The sequence below is a fragment of the Ranitomeya imitator genome, chromosome 1 (genome assembly GCF_032444005.1).
Source record: "Ranitomeya imitator isolate aRanImi1 chromosome 1, aRanImi1.pri, whole genome shotgun sequence".
NCBI classification, from domain to species: Eukaryota; Metazoa; Chordata; class Amphibia; order Anura; family Dendrobatidae; genus Ranitomeya; species Ranitomeya imitator.
In genome coordinates, this window is record NC_091282.1 from 36,866,839 (window position 1) to 36,887,853 (window position 21,015).

At 43.2% G+C, this 21,015-nt stretch overlaps 1 protein-coding gene and 1 long non-coding RNA gene across 2 annotated transcripts in view; one reads left to right on the top strand and one right to left on the bottom strand.

Moving 5' to 3' along the window:
- The window catches only part of ADAMTS12 (ADAM metallopeptidase with thrombospondin type 1 motif 12), a 601,127-nt gene that overhangs the window by 416,460 nt on the left and 163,652 nt on the right, over positions 1-21,015 (top strand). The window contains exons 8-10 of the mRNA XM_069745983.1: positions 7,155-7,298; positions 8,315-8,459; positions 13,031-13,123. Of these exons, the coding sequence (XP_069602084.1) occupies positions 7,155-7,298; positions 8,315-8,459; positions 13,031-13,123 (382 nt within the window). The remainder of the gene's footprint in view (positions 1-7,154; positions 7,299-8,314; positions 8,460-13,030; positions 13,124-21,015) is intronic.
- LOC138660464 (uncharacterized) overlaps positions 16,002-21,015 on the bottom strand; it is a 148,229-nt gene continuing 143,215 nt past the window's right edge. Inside the window, exon 3 of the long non-coding RNA XR_011317866.1 lies at positions 16,002-17,059. This is a non-coding gene — a long non-coding RNA (uncharacterized lncRNA). The remainder of the gene's footprint in view (positions 17,060-21,015) is intronic.

The window sequence follows — 21,015 nt, forward strand, 5'->3', positions numbered from 1 at the left end:
GATACAGTGGGGCAAAAAAGTATTTAGTCAGTCAGCAATAGTGCAAGTTCCACCACTTAAAAAGATGAGAGGCGTCTGTAATTTACATCATAGGTAGACCTCAACTATGGGAGACAAACTGAGAAAAAAAAATCCAGAAAATCACATTGTCTGTTTTTTTATCATTTTATTTGCATATTATGGTGGAAAATAAGTATTTGGTCAGAAACAAAATTTCATCTCAATACTTTGTAATATATCTTTTGTTGGCAATGACAGAGATCAAACGTTTTCTGTTAGTCTTCACAAGGTTGCCACACACTGTTGTTGGTATGTTGGCCCATTCCTCCATGCAGATCTCCTCTAGAGCAGTGATGTTTTTGGCTTTTTGCTTGGCAACACGGACTTTCAACTCCCTCCAAAGGTTTTCTATAGGGTTGAGATCTGGAGACTGGCTAGGCCACTCCAGGACCTTGAAATGCTTCTTACGAAGCCACTCCTTCGTTGCCCTGGCGGTGTGCTTTGGATCATTGTCATGTTGAAAGACCCAGCCACGTTTCATCTTCAATGCCCTTGCTGATGGAAGGAGGTATGCACTCAAAATCTCACGATACATGGCCCCATTCATTCTTTCATGTACCCGGATCAGTCGTCCTGGCCCCTTTGCAGAGAAACAGCCCCAAAGCATGATGTTTCCACCACCATGGTTTACAGTAGGTATGGTGTTTGATGCATGCAACTCAGTATTCTTTTTCCTCCAAACACGACAAGTTGTGTTTCTACCAAACAGTTCCAGTTTGGTTTCATCAGACCATAGGACATTCTCCCAAAACTCCTCTGGATCATCCAAATGCTCTCTAGCAAACTTCAGACGGGCCCGGACATGTACTGGCTTAAGCAGTGGGACACGTCTGGCACTGCAGGATCTGAGTCCATGGTGGCGTAGTGTGTTACTTATGGTAGGCCTTGTTACATTGGTCCCAGCTCTCTGCAGTTCATTCACTAGGTCCCCCCGCGTGGTTCTGGGATTTTTGCTCACCGTTCTTGTGATCATTCTGACCCCACGGGGTGGGATTTTGCGTGGAGCCCCAGATCGAGGGAGATTATCAGTGGTCTTGTATGTCTTCCATTTTCTAATTATTGCTCCCACTGTTGATTTCTTCACTCCAAGCTGGTTGGCTATTGCAGATTCAGTCTTCCCAGCCTGGTGCAGGGCTACAATTTTGTTTCTGGTGTCCTTTGACAGCTCTTTGGTCTTCACCATAGTGGAGTTTGGAGTCAGACTGTTTGAGGGTGTGCACAGGTGTCTTTTTATACTGATAACAAGTTTAAACAGGTGCCATTACTACAGGTAATGAGTGGAGGAAAGAGGAGACTCTTAAAGAAGAAGTTACAGGTCTGTGAGAGCCAGAAATCTTGATTGTTTGTTTCTGACCAAATACTTATTTTCCACCATAATATGCAAAAAAATGATAAAAAAAACAGACAATGTGTTTTTCTGGATTTTTTTTTCTCAGTTTGTCTCCCATAGTTGAGGTCTACCTATGATGTAAATTACAGACGCCTCTCATATTTTTAAGTGGTGGAACTTGCACTATTGCTGACTGACTAAATACTTTTTTGCCCCACTGTAGATAGTTAGATAGTTAGACAGATAGATAGATAGATAGATGATAGATAGATAGATAGATAGATAGATAGTTAGATAGATAGATAGATAGTTAGATAGATAGTTAGATAGATAGATAGATAGTTAGATAGATAGATAGATAGATAGATAGATAGATAGATAGATAGATAGATAGATAGATAGATAGATAGATAGATAGAGTAGCTAGCAAATGTATTCACCCCTTGGCATTTTTCATGTTTTACCTCGCAACGTGGAATTTTAAAGTTTTTTTGAAGGTTTCCATCAGTTCATGTAAAGAACATGCCTACAACTGTGAACATTTGGTTTTCTTTTTATTGTGAACCAAACAACAACTAGGACAAAATAATTGAAAACTTCAGTCAGTACTCTGCAGAGCCTCCTTTTACAGCTGCAAGTCGCTTTCGATAATTCTCTCTGAACTTTCCACATCTTGCCACTGTGATTTCTGCTCATTCCTCAAGGCAAAACTGCTCCAGCTCTTACCAGTAGATGTTTCCTCTGGTGAACAGCAATCTTCACGTCTGACCACAGATTCTCTATTGGATTAAGGTCTGGGCTGTGACTCGGCCACTCCAAAACATTTACACCCTTCCTCTTAAAATACTAGAGTGTTGCTTCAGCAGTATGCTTTGGGTCATTGTCTTGTTGGAAGGTGAACCTCCGTGCCAGTCTCAATTCACTGACAGACTGAAACAGGTTTTGCTCAAGAATATCCCTATATTTCGCACCATCCATCTTCCCCTATACTCAGATTATTTTCCCTGTCCCTGCTGCTGAAAAACATCCCCACAGCATGATGCTTCCACCATGTTTCACTGTGGGGATGGCATTATTGGGGTTATGAGCTGTGCTGGTTTGGCACCAGACACAATGTTTACCTTGGTGGCCAAAAAGTTCAATTTTGGTCTCATCTGACCACAGCAGCTTTCTCCATACATTTGGGGAGTCTCCTTAATGTCTTTTGTCAAACTCAAAATGAGCCTTACATTTTTTTTGTGTAAGTAAAGTCTTTTTTTCTGATCACTCTTCCATAAAGGCCACTTCTATGGAGTGTACATACTATTGTGATCTTATGGACAGTTACTTCAGTCTCTGCTTGGGAATTCTGCAGCTCCTTCAGGGATACTGTCATGATCCAGACCGGGTTTGGGGTCTTGTCTCTCCTTTCCCGGTCTGGTCATGTTAGGGGTTAGCTTTCCCTGCCTCGTTCCAGTGTTGGGTCTGCTATTTATCTGCGCTGCATCCTGCAGGCAGTGTTAGCTATATTTCCTGCCTACGGCGTGTGTAGCTGGCTCTTGTGAAACCCTGATTTGTCCTGCTGCGTTTAGCTGTCTTTGCCCGTGTCTGTTCATTCCTCTCTTCCTGCCTCGACTCTGTGTGTCCCTGTGTGTTTGGATTTCCCGGTACTCAACTCTGCTTTGGCTCTGACCTGATTCTATCTCTTCCCTCCGGTACTTCTGCTACGGACCGGTACTGACCTTTTGGCGCTCCTCCGTCTCTGTGTTTGGAATTCCCCTTGGTACTACGCTACTCTCTGGTATCAATCTGGCTTGTCTGACCATTCTGCTGCCACCTGGTGGTAGTCTCGCTGCAGTTCTGCTGGTCTGCTCTGAACAGGGATTCAGCCCTCTCTCCACTGTGCTGCCATCTAGTAAAGTCTGCACTTACCTGTGGAGCTGCAGCCTAACAGTTACCTTTGGCCTCTGAGTTGCCTCTCTGATTAATGCCCTCCTTGCCCGGGCTGAGAGTTTTGGTGGGTGGCCCTCTCTTGGCAGGTTTGTTGGGGTACCATGTTCTTTCTATCTGATGACAATGGATTTGATGGTGCTCCCGGTATCTTCAGAGATTGGGAGATTTTTTATAACCCAACCCTGACTTGTTCTTCTCAACAACTTTGTCCCTGACTTGTTCGGTGGTCTCCTTGGTCTTCATGGCGTTTGGTTAATTGATAGCGATAAATGATATGAAACGACGGGATATCTGATTTGGTTCCTCTATCAGTCAGTGTAATAGACGGCTATGGTCATTTTCATTCAGCTATAAATATAGCGAATATTTCCGGACATTAATAGGGTAATCTAATAAATCCACACATCTTATCATTTCACATTTAGATCAACTGTTAATTGTATTAATATAGGAATGTGTTACTGATCTCACAGATAAGATGGAAATTTCCATCCAAATATTTATGTCTGGCAAAATATATCCTTCATTGGCTTATAGGCGTGAAAAACTTGAAAAGATATTTAGAGGAGTTATCCCCTTACATTTTCTAATTTTGTAATGTGTAACTCAGGGAGTATATCACAGTAAATTAGATGGGGGGAACTGGTTTGGGCCGTACAGCAGAAGTTGCCAAAAGCAAACCCCTTCCCTGACTTTACTTTCTGCCCTGTGGTTATGGGTTGAAATCAATGTTCACAGACGTCCTCCTCACTCAGCATGCACTCTGCACAAAATACCCTTAAAGGGAACCTGTCACCTGAATTTGGCGGGTCCTTTTTTGGGTCATATGGGCGGTGTTTTCGGGTCTTCTATTAACCCCTTTTTTTCCCTCTGGCCGCACGCTGGTCGCGAAATTGACTTGCTGTTGATTCGCTTTCCTCCCTAGTTAATGCGTGCGCAAAGCAATCTTGCCTTGCGCACGCGCAGTATGCTTTGCCCAACTGCGGGCAAAGCCGAAAACCATTAGTGCGCATGCGCCAGCACACTATGTCCCGGAACACAGCAAAATAGTTCTGGGACATAGTGCGCCGGCGCATGCGCACTAATGGTTTTCGGCTTTGCCCGCAGTTGGGCAAAGCATACTGCGCGTGCGCAAGGCAAGATTGCTTTGCGCACGCATTAACTAGGGAGGAAAGCGAATCAATGGCAAGTCAATTTCGCGACCAGCGTGCGGCCAGCGGGAAAAAAAAGGGGTTAATAAAAGACCCGAAAACACTGCCCATATGACCCAAAAAAGGACTAGCCAAATTCAGGTGACAGGTTCTCTTTAACACTGGGAATTCTGCTCCTTTTTAAGGATATCCAGAAAGCAGAGAAAACTGTTGTAACAAAGCAGTGTTCCCAGTCTTATACACAAAGTGTAATAATAAGAAAATTGGCGCGCACTCATATTCTAAGGGAGTGAGGTGCTGGTGTAACGGACTGTTGACGTCCTAATTAACGGAGGGAATAGAATACACCGCGCTCTCTATTCATTTATAATGCAATAATAGTGAGAATTTATTAAGGACATTAAACATAGGATTCCATATGTAGAAAGCGACCAGAGGTTAAACTGACGTTTCGACTCCTCCCGAGTCTTAATCATATGGGCACTAGAACAAAACAAGAGAATGAACGTAAATATGCAACCTAAACAATATGTCAGCATACATGGTAAAATCAAAAATAAAGGATAAACAATCAAGATGCCCCAATTGCGAACATAACGGAAAACAATGTACGTTGAATACAATAGGCACCAATAATATCTTAAAGGCAGTTAATGGAGCGTAATGAAAAAAATATGAAGAAAAAGCACAGGGAGAGGCAGGACAAAGAGGCGAGGCCCTTAAGATAGAAATAACCATGGAGAACTACATAGGAGAGCATGAAACAGGTTTACCTGGATATAAGATAAATGGAGTGTAGAGGAAAATCCCTTGAGGCTGGTGAGCACACTGTAGAAAATGGTGAAAGTTAATAAAATATGGTAAGGGGATCAAGGAAGACACATTTAGAGTGGCAGTCTATGAAAACGATACCTCTTCCTCAGCATTGTTATGGTATGCCCATGTGGTAAATGTCCCCAAATGCAGGGTCTGTAATTGGTAAGAGGTGTGTATCAATGTGCTGGCAGCAGTGGTATACTATGAGCCAGCGGTGCTAATGTGCCCATGAGCAGCAATATAGGGAAACATTACCTTGCTTGCTTGTAGTATGAGCGCCGCTCCCGCGCCTAGCTGTTGTGGCATGCTGCTGAGAGTGTGCTGCCTGGGTTTAAAAGGACGCTGGTGCTCGCCGGACCGGAAGTGACGCTGTCAGCTCAGAGTGTATGCAGGCGCGATCAGAGCAGAATGTGAGGAGCAGCTTCAGCCAATAGCAGCAAAGTAGGAAGTCTGTAAGGAGCAGCTTCAGCCAATAGCAGTAAAGCAGGAAATCTGTGAGGAGCAGCTTCAGCCAATAGCAGCAAAGCAGGAATTCTGTGAGGAGCAGCTTCAGCCAATAGCAGCAAAGCAGGAAATCTGTGAGGAGCAGCTTCAGCCAATAGCAGCAAAGCAGGAATTCTGTGAGGAGCAGCTTCAGCCAATAGCAGCAAAACATGAAATCTGTGAGGAGCAGCTTCAGCCAATAGCAGCAAAGCAGGAAGTCTGTAAGGAGCAGCTTCAGCCAATAGCAGTAAAGCAGGAAATCTGTGAGGAGCAGCTTCAGCCAATAGCAGCAAAGCAGGAATTCTGTGAGGAGCAGCTTCAGCCAATAGCAGCAAAGCAGGAATTCTGTGAGGAGCAGCTTCAGCCAATAGCAGCAAAACAGGAAATCTGTGAGGAGCAGCTTCAGCCAATAGCAGCAAAGCAGGAAGTCTGTAAGGAGCAGCTTCAGCCAATAGCAGTAAAGCAGGAAATCTGTGAGGAGCAGCTTCAGCCAATAGCAGCAAAGCAGGAATTCTGTGAGGAGCAGCTTCAGCCAATAGCAGCAAAGCAGGAAATCTGTGAGGAGCAGCTTCAGCCAATAGCAGTAAAGCAGGAAGTCTGTAAGGAGCAGCTTCAGCCAATAGCAGCAAATCAGGAATTCTTTGAGGAGCAGCTTCAGCCAATAGCAGCAAAGTAGAAAGTCTGTGAGGAGCAGCTTCAGTACATAGCAGCAAATCAGGAAGTTTGTGAAGAGTAGTTTCAGCCAATAAAAGCAAAGCAGGAAGTCTGTGAGGTGCAGCTTCAGCCAATAGCAGCAAAGCAGGAAGTCTGTGAGGAGCAGCTTCAGCCAATAGCAACAAAGCAGGAAGTCTGTGAGGAGCAGCTTCAGCCAATAGCAGCAAAGCAGGAAGTCTGTGAGGAGCAGCTTCAGCCAATAGCAGCCAAGCAGGAAGTCTGTGAGGAGCAGCTTCAGCCAATAGCAGCCAAGCAGGAAGTCTGTGAGGAGCAGCTTCAGCCAATAGCAGCAAAGCAGGAAGTCTGTGAGGAGCAGCTTCAGCCAATAGCAGCCAAGCAGGACGTCTGTGAGGAGCAACTTTAGCCAATATCTGCAGAGCAAAAAGTTTATGATGAGCAGCTTCAACCAATAGCAGGACGTGATGTGGTGTGAGGGGCGTGGTGATGGCAAATACAACCAGGTAACATGCAGCAGCAGTTGGGGTAACAATAAGAGAACTCAGAGCAATTTGTAAACTTGGGACTTAAAGGATCGGCAATAAAAAAAATGAATTCAATTATATTGTCACATGACCCTTAGACCCATTTTACGTATTTTAAAAATGTATATCTTGAAATTCTAATACGATTGTATGAATAAGGTTTATGATTTTCTGATTTTCATCCAGTTTTGGAATCCAGCACGATGGCCAAGGAAACGACTGTGAATCTTCAGGAGGACAGCCATATATAATGTCCCGTCAGCTGCAGTATGACACCTCGCCGCTGACATGGTCGCCCTGCAGCAAAGAATATATTACACGTTTTTTAGAGTGAGTCACCTGTGATTCAGTTTACCTCTTGATGCTATTATCTGTCCACGTCCCACCCCTACAGCCATAAAATCTATGTCTCCCTTGTAGCACATTCTTTTACCTAAATAGCTTTAAAATTCTATTCTGATTTCTGTGATTATTTCCTTATAAGTTTGAGGGTTTTTTTTCCTGATTCAGAGCTCCAAACCCCCAGAATAGACATAGATTCAAATAAAACATTCTGGATGCCAACAGCCACCACTAGATGGCACTCTAAGTGCTGCCTGTAGACATTTGTACAGCGCACTCAATAATAACACAATATGCAGCTCCCTCTGGTGGTGGCAGCAGGTAACAACAGGTATAATTTAGATCTACAGCATGTAGGAGTTTTTCAGCCCTGCACTGGAAAATAAATAATAAGAAATGAATATAAAATGTTGATAATTAGAAAAAGTTAATTCGCTTTTTAGAGGTTTTTCGAACCTTTAGTGACTCTGCAGTGAATTTTTCCACTTCAGTTTTTCAACACACAGCATTTTGGATCTATGCGCCTGTATCTGGGACTTCAACTCTGCCCTATTTACATGTATGGGGCTTCTATGCAGTACCAGATACAGCCACATGGACTAGAGTAGCATTGTTTGGTACTGCCAAGGAGCACTGAAAAAAGAAATCTGCTAATGCTACCTGGAAACCATCAATAAGCAGGAGTTGTAGAGTTTGATAGTTTGATCTATCATTCTAAAAAATGATGGGTCCTTTTACGTTTTTTTACACCCCTGTGTGCCTATATTAATGATTAGCAGAGCATTCGTGCGTCAGGTTATGTAGGGCAGACAATCATGTGTTGCTCTCAAAACTACTAAACAGGCACGAAAGAATAAAATCCATAAACAACGGTTGGCATACTTGTTGACGGTTTCCAGAAGAGTAAATAATGGATAGATCTTAAAGTTGCTAAGCTCCTTATTCATTGTGGAATCCATGCTTTATAAGGTGGCTTCTGATCTGGTTCTCTTCTTGCTCTACAGTCGCGGATGGGGGTCCTGCCTTGATGACTTACCTGCAAAGAAGGATTTTAAGCTCCCGCTGATCGCCCCAGGAGTGCTGTATGACGTCAACCACCAGTGCCAGCTGCAGTACGGGCCCAACGCTACCTTCTGCCAATTAGTGGATGTGAGTCCGTATGCGAAAAACTGCACAATACCAACTTCTAAATGACCACATTGGCCGCCAGGCAACTCCATCAGTTGTACAAATGGTACTTTCACTTTTCCAGGGCCCAATTTGTTGCTCCTGGCTGCTGTTCCCAATTCTTAAACTTTTATCAGTGTTTCCTTTTTTACTTTGACTTATGCAAGTCATTCCTACAAAGGTAAAATCCCATAACGACTAGCCCAAATCCCATAATTATTAGCTCAAGACTTATGTTTATCCTCATATACATGTTTATGTAGCTCAACACAGACTAGAAAGTAAATCTTCAAACCATCAAGGGAACCTTAGGATGAAAAGTTATTTTTGATCCTCAAAACCTCTGTCTGGATGAACAGATGTTACGCAGCACGGACAGGAGGTGCTGGTGCAGCAGGTGGATGACTCTGTAGTGTAGAAGTACTGGAGATGTAGAGACCTGTAGTGGTGTAGCTAAACTGGAGTACAGAAGACTGTATGTAGCTGAACTGGAACAGTGGAGTTCTAACGAGGGAGACCATGTGTGGATGAGCTGGAACAGCATTGTGGTTGTTGCTGAAACCTGTAGTAGCTGATATGGAATATTGGTCTTGTTGGTGTGCAGACCTGACGTTAGACAGCTGGTATAGTGGGGTTAGTGAAGTGGGCACTAACTCTAACAGTCTGGAGCAGCAGAGCCACCCACCAGATCAGACAAGCTGGAACAGCAGATTCGTAATAACGCAGAGCAGATGACGTTGAACTAGAATAATAAAGTAGTAGAACTCAAGCTACCTGAATACTCAGGCAGCATCCTTTTTTCTTAAGTCGGGCTTATATGACCCAGCAACATGTCTGTGGCAAATGCAATGTGCCAGAGAATACATGAGACAGTCCGGAGAAGAGAAGCAACGCAGCACTGGATCTGGAGAGAGATGAGAACACTATCTCACCATAGTATACATCAGAGGTCCTCAAACTTTCTCACCTTGAGAGACACATTCAGCTCTGAGAGAAGGTTGCGAGGCACATCCAAGGTCGCGAGGCACATCCAAGGTCGCGAGGCACATCCAGCTCCTGCTACACGCCCAGTAGTGACACCCAGAGCACCCGTTACTGGTATAATGACAGCCGAAGCTTTTCCACTGAATCACACCAAGCCAGCATGCCGAGCTCCAGGGTTTCCGATCTTACCCCCATCCAGATCTGCTCTTCAGTGCAGGCTACACACAAAAATCACCCTCTAGAGATCTACTCTTTATAGCTGTTTGCTACACCTGGTGCTAATACACGACGATGGCAGAAAACCGTGAGCCACACATAACGGGCCCGTGCGTCACATGTGGTTCCCGAGCTACAGGTTGGGCATACATAATAATTCATGAGAAATCATTAATAAAGTACTCATAAATTCCTAAAAAAAATAGAAATTTCACCCATTTTTTAATTTTATTTATTTATTTATTTTTTTTACAAAACTCAGACCTTTTTTCTGACGGTGAAGCATATGGCTGCAGCAGGAGCCCTTGCCCCTGTGCTAACCCACACGTCTTCTGGAAAACAATCAAAAATAGGAGATCAATCAAGAATTACCATTTTTGCGATATTTCTGCTCTTTCAGACTGATTCACCATGTAGAAATGTATTTATTACTGCATGATTAGTTATTAGGTTGCCGGTCACGACTTAGACCCCAGTGACTTATTCCATAGTCCTCTGGGATTATAGGGGCTAGTAATGTATGAGATCCCGTTCCCGGCCGGAGGATCCTGTGCCACTCGGATTATCACGTTTCGCCCTGTTTCCTGGATTTGCAGGTTGCAAATATTCATCTTACACCTCTACTTCTCATTATCACATTTCTCGAAAAACTATCCGAGGACGAGGCCAGATAAGGTTGGCTAAAAGGTATGTCGGGGGTCGCGGTGCTGTAAGATGTCTAATATGCATCTCAAAATGCTCCCGCCAGTTAATTTAATCAGATTAGCGGCTTTCCATACTTATTAGCGCGGCCATTAGAGACCTGAACCCTGGCAAATAATCATAATAATGGAAACATATGTAGTCCCCGATACACGGGATAATGATTAACTAGCGTAATAGTAATGCAGCTGTTATGGATGAGGTGCCTAATACCAACAAGCCTGGTGTACTCTTACATTATTAATCTAGATTTCTTGGGAATAGTGAGGCGGTGAAGCAAACAGTACACAAATTGATCTAATCTGGTGCATGCAAAATTAATTTAATATGTACTGAGATATGATGGAAAAATGTGGCCAAAACCCAGCCTTAAATTATACAAAGATCTTCACTGATAAGTGTAATAAAATAATACCGTAAATGGATTAATAAATGATACCGCACAGTGGCTCACGTGTTTTACAGCAGCCATGACTATAATAATAAGAAATGTGGACTGATTGAAAAAAATGTCAATCATTGCACCTTTAAAGGGGTCAACCTCTAAACAACATACCGTATATACCGTAACCTACCCACAGGGAAGGTGATAAATGGATGATCACTTTGTGATCCGACTGCTAGGACCTCCGCTGATACTGAGGAATAGGTTCGATTATAACCAGTTATTGGAGCTGTGGTCACCCAGGACGGCGGGACCCTCGCTCATGTGATCGATGAGGGGTCCTGCTGTCTGACCCCCGCAATCATATTTTGTTGTAAGTTGACTAATGTATAAGTTCTTTACTGAGGTCCGGAATATTTTGGACTGTTTAGTATGTGTTTGGTGACCAACTTTATTGGGTGTGATTTTTGTGACTTTTTTTTTTCTTTCTTTCTTTCTTTCTTTCTTTCTTTCTTTCTTTCTTTCTTTCTTTCTTTCTTTCTTTCTTTCTTTCTTTCTTCCTTTCTTCCTTTCTTTCTTTCTTTCTTTTTTTTTATAGAATTTTAGGTAAATAGTTTAAAACAATAGAAAAAATAAACTTTTTAAAGCCACATTTTGACATACTACTACACTTCTATTTTAGAATAATTTGCTCGGGTTAGATTTGCAACAGTAGTTGGCGATGGTCAATTATTTTTGCTGAAATTATAAAAAATTTTTTTTCCCCTTTTTTATTTTTATTGTTGAACTGTTACTCAAAGGTCAAGAAGACTACAGTGTTGGTTGACTTGCTTTATATATTGAATTTTTATGATAAACATGTTTTAGTGTAACTGAGACCAGTCCTATTACAGTGGGTCTTGGATCTTCACACCCTAAGGCTGGGGTCACATTGCGTTTTGGTCAGAGCGCTAACGGACAGCGTTGCACGGCGAAATTAACGCCATGCAACGCGTCCGTTAGCGCTCCCATTGCCCGCAATGTACCAGCGCATTGCTAGCGCGTGTCATTTTCGGCACGCGCTAGCAACGCGCCGGTCTTTTGTAGCGCGCCTCGGACGCTGCTTGCAGCGTCCGCGGCGCGCCCGAGGTCCGTTCCCCGCTCTCGCAGATCGGGGATCTGCGAGAGCGGGGACGTTAACGCGACCCCGAAACGCGACCCTTTAAAAACATTGCGTTAGCGCAATCCGCTAGCGCTAGCGCTAAACGGATTGCACTAACGCAATGTGACCCTAGCCTTATACTACCGGGATCCTGTGATCTCGTGACCAGTCCTGTGTTAATTGAGGCTAGTAGAACTAACATTGGTACCTCTATTTCATACAAGAAGATGACAGACATAGAGCCTTCAGCTGCCCTGGCTGCCGGGTAAAACCTGAGCTTCAGCTAAACACTTCCATGAGGACTAACTATCGGTAATTTTTGGCAGGGGTCCTCAACTCAATTTTTTCATCAAAATTGAAAGAACTGTAAAATGAATGTCTCAGATCGACCACCACTCATCATTTCTCCACAATCACCAACCGTCTCTGTCTGCCAGTAATTTTCCTGCAGAAAGATCCCGCCCCTGCGGTTCTTCCTGCAAGAAAGACCAGGAAAGTAAATCTCCACCCCTGCTGTCCTGTTAGACAAAAATGGAAGGAATGAGGAGGAAATTAACATATTAACCATTATATACTGTGGCTAAAGGGTATCAAATCGACGGGAGATATGTGTCACATAGATGGCTTGCCGTTGTGATGTAACCATAGCTACCTATATGTGTTTCAGGACCTGTGGTGATGTCACAACCACATGTCTGGTCATGTGATGGGTTCTGGGTGTGGTTAGACATATAAAAGAAAGCCTAATGCTTAACACAGTGGATATGTGTGGAGGTGCTAGCCTCCAGAGTGTGTTAAGGCTCCAGGACTGAGCCTGAAGGAATGGACACTTGTTTTTTTTCCTTTGCCCGAACTAAAGGCTATTTGTTTTCTGTTTATGCTAACTGGTTTTTGGAGCAATAAACCTTTGAACTTTTGTTGGAACCTGCCTCCTAAGTGTCAGCCATCGCACCTGAGTGAGTGAAACCCCTACAATGCCTGTACCATGGAGTTGCATGGGGGTGTTCAAACTTGCAGATTCTTGTCCTTAGGCAACTTATGACAAGCTAATGCAAAGTTACAGTACAAGATCGTACAGTGTTAGGATGATATCTTATGGTTTGCTCCATTTTGTATTTTTTGCAGAATGTGTGCCAGACTTTGTGGTGTGCAGTAAGGGATTCCTGCAGATCCAAACTTGATGCTACAGCGGATGGGACCAGATGTGGGGAAAATAAGGTATTTTTAATTTTTTGCACCTATGTAAGTGTCTATTAACCCTACCTTCAGGAACCCTTGTGTTATATGAGCTTAAGAAAAACATTATACAATATGTATGAATGCTTTCTTCCAGAAACAGCGCCTCTCGTGTCTATAGGTCTGGTTGTGTATTGCAGCACTGCAGCTTAGTTTTTTTACATTTATTTCTGGGGAAAGGGGAATTAATTATTTTAAGAAGATCAGTGAAATTTGGAGTCTACTTTTCAATACTTTATGAGAAAAAATAAGAAAGCAAATTTTCTATCTTCCAGAAGAGTGAGCCACCTATTGGAGGCCCATTAAATAAATATGGATTTTTTTTTACCTGGTGTAAATGCCGCTGTTCTCCTGAATCCGGCGTTGTTGTTTTTTTCTTCCTGTGCCTCACCGTTCCTGAGATATGACCTCCTACTCTTTGTATATAAATCTAGTTTTGTTATTTTAAGGGGCGTGGCCCTCATGAAGACACCCACAAGGAAGCATTGAGGACCAGAGTTGCCTGGCAAGTCTATATTTCCATACAGGGAATAAGGGGCTATATCTCAGGAACAGAGAGGCACAGGAACAAAAGAAAAACAATGGCGGATTCAGGAGAACAGCGGCATTTATACTAGGCGAAAAAATTACATATTTATGGCAAGTGATGGGTCGCCTTTAAATAGCTGGACATTGACTTATATCGTAGCTATCTCCAATAGATGGCTCTACTTTACTCTGTGAGAAAGCTAATTTGCATGCCTGCTTTTCTAATTTACATTTTATTATGTTTCAATTGCTCATTATTTCCAAGATTGCTGTCAGTGAAACTGTTACAATGGTCCACTGTAACAAGTCCTGTTTGAGTCTCTGATTGTTCTTCTTTACTGACAAGGAGAGAACTTGAAAATGGAGATTAATTGAAACATAAAGTATATTATGCAGTTGTAGAATTTTCCATCCTGTGTTGATTATGTTTTGCCTACAATATGATGGACGAGCCCTTTTAATGTAGATTGCCGTGGGACCGCTCTCACCACTGGGTATTAAAAAATCAATTTCTGCAGGAGGAACCTTGGTAACCGCATATTACAGATATCATAATTATGCTGAACGAGGAGATAGGGCATCGACTGCAGATAAGACGTATCCACGCTGCTCTTCCTTCTCGTTCAGTACCTGAGACATTATGTGCGGTCTGAGCGATATTGGCATTTTCAGAATTGTCTTGTAATAGTTCGTTAGCAAAACCACTCAGTCCATAATCCAAGAAGCAATAAAGATAACGAGCCGCAAGTGCTCACAATGGAGATGTAGGGGGCGGTAGTATCCGAACGAGGCAAATTTATGTATGGTATACCCCCGCCGATTGTCGAAAACAATATTTAATTGTCAATTCATGCTCACAAGAAGACCACTGGCTCATAGACTTTTCACTCTTCACATGCTTCTGTGCCTTCATTTCAGCCATTGGTCTGAGTCTCCTACAACTGGGCCCTGCTGATAAAATAAAAAAAATTTTAAAAGTCTAATTTCCCGTAAAGCAGGTGTGTACAATGATCTTGACACATCTGTATCAGGAAGTAATAGGACAATGATGGACATCCACCAGAACGGAGAGAAAAAAGTCACGATAGCTTTACTTTATTAAACAAGTGAAGTTCTATATAAAATTGGAGGTAATGCAATGTTGAACGTTGGCGTGAAGTCTGTCATAGAATTGAGAGCAAGTATATGACATTGTACAAATGAAGGGAAACTATCATCCCAAACTCGACGTTGTTAAAGCCAAAATGGACACAAAAGGGCTCAACTTACTTGGAATTAGCAAAGTAAGATGGACTCAATCCAGACATTTCCAGTCAAACAAACATTGGGTCTACTATTCTGGCAATGATCACCCAATAACCTAAGACAAAACGGTGTCACTTTTATTTTCAACTGAATGTTGGCTGTCAGTGTCCTGAAGTACAATGCAGTCAGTGATAGTCATATCGATACGACTACAAGGAGCGCCAATCCATGTCACAGGTGTACTCACCAACAACAGAAGCCAAGGAGCAGGATGTTGAACTATTCTACAATCAAGTTCAAGAGGAAATCAACGAAAGCTAAAACAAGACTTATTCAATATCATCGGAGACTTGGATGTCAAAGTGGCCCATGTAAAACATGAACCATGGTTGTAATCTTTAGACTTGGTGAATGAAATGAGGCTGGATAACATTTCATTGACTTTTCTGTCACGATTCGACCATTTATGGTGTCCTATGGACGTTCTAAATAACAGCTCTGCTGCCCTATGGGATCGAGGGCTTGCTGAGCTGTCAGGTTTGTAAGTGACATCTCAACCACTCAATCTGAGGCAGAGGTGTGAATTTTGTGAATGACAACTCGACCTTCTTATCTGTCTAGGTCTGTGAGATCTCCTCCAGGTCTCATCCATTCTTGGTAAATACGAGGCTATTTAGTATACATGGTGTGTGTATTTCTCCTGTGGATTTACACTTGATCATCCATTTGACTTACTCCTTTGACTTGATCCGCTACCTTCCTGATACTCTGACCTCGGAATGTGACCTGACTACACTTTTGTCTTTTACCTTTGTCTATTACGAACCCTTTTGGTACTGATCCCAGACCTCTTGACTATCTTGCCTCATGGAAAGTCAATTAGTAGTGACTAGCATCACATTGAGTAGTGACTAGTGTCACATTTTGTATGAAAAATCATCTGTCCACCTTTAACACCTTCTGCCATTACCGAATGGGGCCTACAAGAAGATTAGAAGTCCTAATCACCACACACAATGCAGATAGATCCCATAAAAATTTACCTTTATTAATACATTTTAAAAACAATGAATTGAAACAGGTACAAAAAAGCACAGGTATAGACAATACAACACTAAGTGGCAGTACATAAAAGGGGCCCAAGGTACCACCCACCGCCGAAGCATACCATACTCAGAATATATTGGACATCAATCCATAAATATGGGCAAAGATATACAAAACACTGGTACTATGACCCGATATCCAAAGAGCAAGAAAGTATCACAAAATAGTATGACGCACATTACCTGGTATACTCAGCAATGGGGGACCCAGAGCCCACCCCAACGCGCGTTTCGGAGCCACAGACCAGCTCCTTCCTCAGGTGGGGGTGAGGGACAAATGCAATCAGCCGACCTTATATACGCCCAGTGAGTCAGGCCCAGAGGTAATTACCTCCAAAAAAATGTAGCACCTGCAGATGCCGCCGACCGCGGCGCCACCCCCACCCGCCGGAGCCGGAAACACGCGTCAATACACGTGATGCAGCCCCATGCGGCGGCGAGGACGCCGACATCGGCAGCTATTGCCAACCACAGCGCTCACGCCGCCAACCGGAACCGGAAACACGCAGGCCCACGTGATCCGGTATCCATGGCGACGGAGACGCTGCTGGCAACTAACTACAGGAACAGCGCCTGCGCGGACATAGCAGGGTGAAAAAACAAACAGGGGAAAGACCAAAATACAGAGGCATGTATATAGGAGAAAAACCCACATAATAAAACAAATTACTAAGCAACGCCTCAAAAACTATGGATATAGAATCGTCATAGCCCATATACTTTAATCCATGGACAAGACATACAACTAAAATACAACAAATATAGCGAAATCACGACAACAAACAAATCATACACAATAATAGAAATACAGGAATACACAAAATATAAATCTCACAACAAAAACACCCCACGAAAAAGAACATATGCAAACATACATATATAACACCGATCAGGACGCAGAAAAATAATACATATATAGACACATATATATATATGTACAGCAGGGCGATGGCTGAGCTGACACACATCCCGCTGGTATAGTGTTATTCAGATATATCTTCTTCACCTATCCATAGCAATAGCACCGATATAGAGCACCCTAAATAACAACAAATACACAAGTTAAAAACAGATTAAAAAAACAATGTACATGACACTTATGATAGAAACAGAATACCCATAGATGGGAAGGGAAGATCACAGAAAAGGCGCAAATGAGATATTCTCATTCAATCCATTAGGGTGGATTGTTCGTAATGTCCATATCCACCTCGTTTCCAACTGCGCCAGACGTTTAGCGAGATTACCACCTCTGATATTAATATGCAAGAGGTCAATACCACGGACGCGCAATAGTGTACTGTCACTATGATGGAATTCCCTGAAATGACGCGGCAAGGTCTTAAGGGTGGTCACGTCCACGCAGGAGGCTGCCGCCTGTATACCCAACTCGTGCTCACGTACCCGAACCTTCAACTGCCGTGTGGTCAAACCCACATAAATCAGGCCACATGGGCACGTAGCATAATATATGATGACGTAACGGGATATACATGAAATGCGTTGTCTGATGGTGAATTGCTTCATACCATCAGAGGTAGCAAATGTTGTACATTTGTCAATGTTGGGACAGGCGACACACCTCCCACACGGAGCACAACCACCCTGCCGCATATCATCCAGAAAAGTTGATGTATTTTGCCCAACATAGTGACTACGCGTCAATTGGTCTCGCAGATTTTTAGCACGTCTGAACGTAATTGGAGGATTATCCGGGAGGAAATTTTTCATGATCGGATCAACCTTCAAAATAGGCCAAGCATTTTTGAGGGCCAGGCGTAGCTTCTCATGCTGAGGGTTATAAGATGTAATAAATCTAACTATATTATTGCCGCCAGATTTTTTTGTGGCTTTATTATATAGTAACCCATTACGGTTGGAGTATTTGGCACGGTGGTATGCCCTCTTCACGCTCCGACCGCTATAACCCCTAGACATGAAGCGTTGTCTCAGTTCCTCCGCTCGTAACTCGAAATCGGCATCAGTAGAGCAGATCCGACGGAGCCGGAGGAACTGGCCCACTGAAATCGCTTGGATTATGTGGTGCGGATGACAAGAAGACGCATGCAACAAGGTGTTGGTGGCTGTCTGTTTACGGAAAATATCCGTCTGGAGTAGGCCCCGTCCATCCTTACGGATAGTAACGTCGAGAAAATCAATTCTCTCAGAGTCCCACACCGGGGTGAGACGTATATTTAGATCGTTGCTGTTCAAAGAGGAGATAAACTGCGCAAGGTCGACGGCGGTGCCCTGCCAGACAAAGAAGATATCGTCAATGTATCGCGTCCATAGAAGGACGCAATCCACTGACCCCTGTTTGTCCGACAGGAAGAGATCCCTCTCCCACAGCCCCAGGAACAACCCAGCATAGGCCGGCGCAAAGGCCGCACCCATCGCTGTGCCCTGGAGCTGTAGGTAGAAGGATCCCTTAAACACAAAAAAATTGTGTGTAAGGGTGAACTCTAATAACTCCAGGATGAGGTCCCTCAAAGCTGTAGAAAGCATAGATGTACTAAGAAAAAATCTAACGGCACGTAGCCCATCACAATGACGAATATTCGTATATAGGGACTCAACATCAACTGAAGCCAGAAGAGTATCACCCCCTAAGCACAGGCCGTCGACCCTGCGCAGTAGATCCCCCGTATCCCTCAGGAAGTAAGGAAGATTAAGCACCAAAGGCTGCAGATGGTAATCGATCCACCTATTCACTTGTTCCAAAAAATTCCCCCTCCCAGATACAATAGGTCGGCCGGGTGGTGACTTAATATCCTTATGGACTTTAGGAAGAAAATATAGTGTGGGGATAGTGGGATCCTTAACTAGTAGCGCCGAAGCCAGGTCCTTGGTGACAATGTCGTTGTCCACTGCTTTTTTAAGAATTACCTCTAATTTTGCACTGAATGCTGAGAGGGGATTGTATGTGAGTTTTTTTATAACATACAGCGTTATTAAGCTGGCGAAACGCCTCCCTCTCGTACATCACTTTAGGCCACACAACGACATTGCCACCCTTATCCGCTGGCTTCAGCACCACATCCGGAAGATTTTGAAGATATTTAAACCGGATTCTTTCCTCCTTAGTCAAATTATCCCCTCCACCATATCTAGGAATCTTCAAAAATTCCTCAGTCACCACCCGTACGAATAAATCAATACTGGGACAAGATGTAAACGGGGGGAACTTGGTGGACCGAGGGCGGATACATGGAGGAACCTTACCTCCTTTGTTATCGTGCTCAAGTGCCAGTTCTTCCAAGATTCTTATAGCTTCTTGTTCCTCCTCTGTAGGGAAAAGACGTTGTAATTCGTCATTATAGAAATATCTTTTGAACAGCAACGATCTCGCAAAAATATGCAAATCTTTAAGCACAGAAAAAGTGTCGAACCCCGGTGTGGGAGAGAAGGACAGGCCCCTACCCAGAACAGACAGATCCACCTCCGATAATACATAATTGCTCAAATTAATCACCTTGTTGTCCCTGACATCCGCACCAGATGAATACAAGGGACGTCTCTTGTATGGGTGATATGCATGATTACGTAATCTCTGGGTTTCACCCATACCATATGTTGAGGCAGAAGATACAGATGTATCCGATTGTCCACTTATAGATGGAATAGATATACTAGAGGATGTTCTACGTATTTCTGGACCAGTCTTGCTTCTCCAAAGATACACCTTTTTCATCTGGTAATCTTTCAAATCTCGACTATATTTAGATGTTTGATTCTCCTGGATCTTTTTAACAACCAAATCCATGGTTTTATTCAACTCTGCTTCAAATTGTTCAATGCGATCAGCTGGGCACCCCTTCCGTATTTCCGCCTGAGCGCCATCTATAAGTTTATCCAACTCAGTGATATTGACAGTATTCTGATTAATCAATAGATAGATTGACTACATATGTGTTTGCCAAAGATGGAGGTCGTCTATAATTACCGTGAAAACAACGCCAGGAGCTGACTATGGAACTGATCATGAACTTCTGACAGTAAGGATTAAAGTCACGCTGCGTAATCGAACTAGACAACAGGCTGTTTCCAACTACGATTTGACCAACATACGTGAAGTTTTTTAGGACCGTCTGCACAACCGATTTACATCAACCTACTCAGATTGATGATCACTCAAGATAAAGCAATGAAACTGGAAATCAATAGGAGAATAGCAATGGGAAAATCAATAATGAAGTCACTGGACAAGATATTTAAATCGAGGAACATTTCACTGGCAACGAAGACACAGCTCATTCATAGTTGGGTCTTCTCTGTGGAACATAAAGATGCTAAACCTGGATGATAAAGAAACAAGACAAAATATGAATCGATGCCTTCAATATGTGGTGCTGCAGCAGGATGTTATCAATACCATGGACGGCAAGAACAAACAAATCAATTGTGGAACAGACCAAGCCAGACATGTGACTTGAAGCAAGGATCACCAAGCTACGACTTGCGGACACATCATATGAAGAGAGTGATCACTGTAGAAGGATATCATGGTCAGAAGAATAGAAGGAACAAGACAAAGAGGTAGACTAGTAACCTAATAACTAGTAACTATTAACCTTGACACAAACAAGATAATAGTAAAATAAACAAAGAGCTAGCACTCGACTGTGAATGGGATGTGGACGGTGCAAGTGAAAGGAGTCGGGTGACCCCCAATGCTAGAAGGAAACGAATCACTGCACACGTCAAAATCAGTCAATTTTTGCTGAGGTGAAAGTTTATTCAGGTGCAACGAAAATGAAGGACGTAATAAGGCAACAATTCAAAGTTTCTGACGTTTTCTTCCAGGCGGACGGGACCCCTGCACCACCAATGGATGTGAACCCACATTATTCCAGTGTTCATTCTTAGGGCCAATATCCGGACATCTTTTTATAAATTACACCGGCTGGGCTGGGACCCTGGGCAGACGGCACCTTGTATGCACAAGTACCATTTAATTCTATGGGTTGTTCCCACACGGACAGATCTATGCTGAAA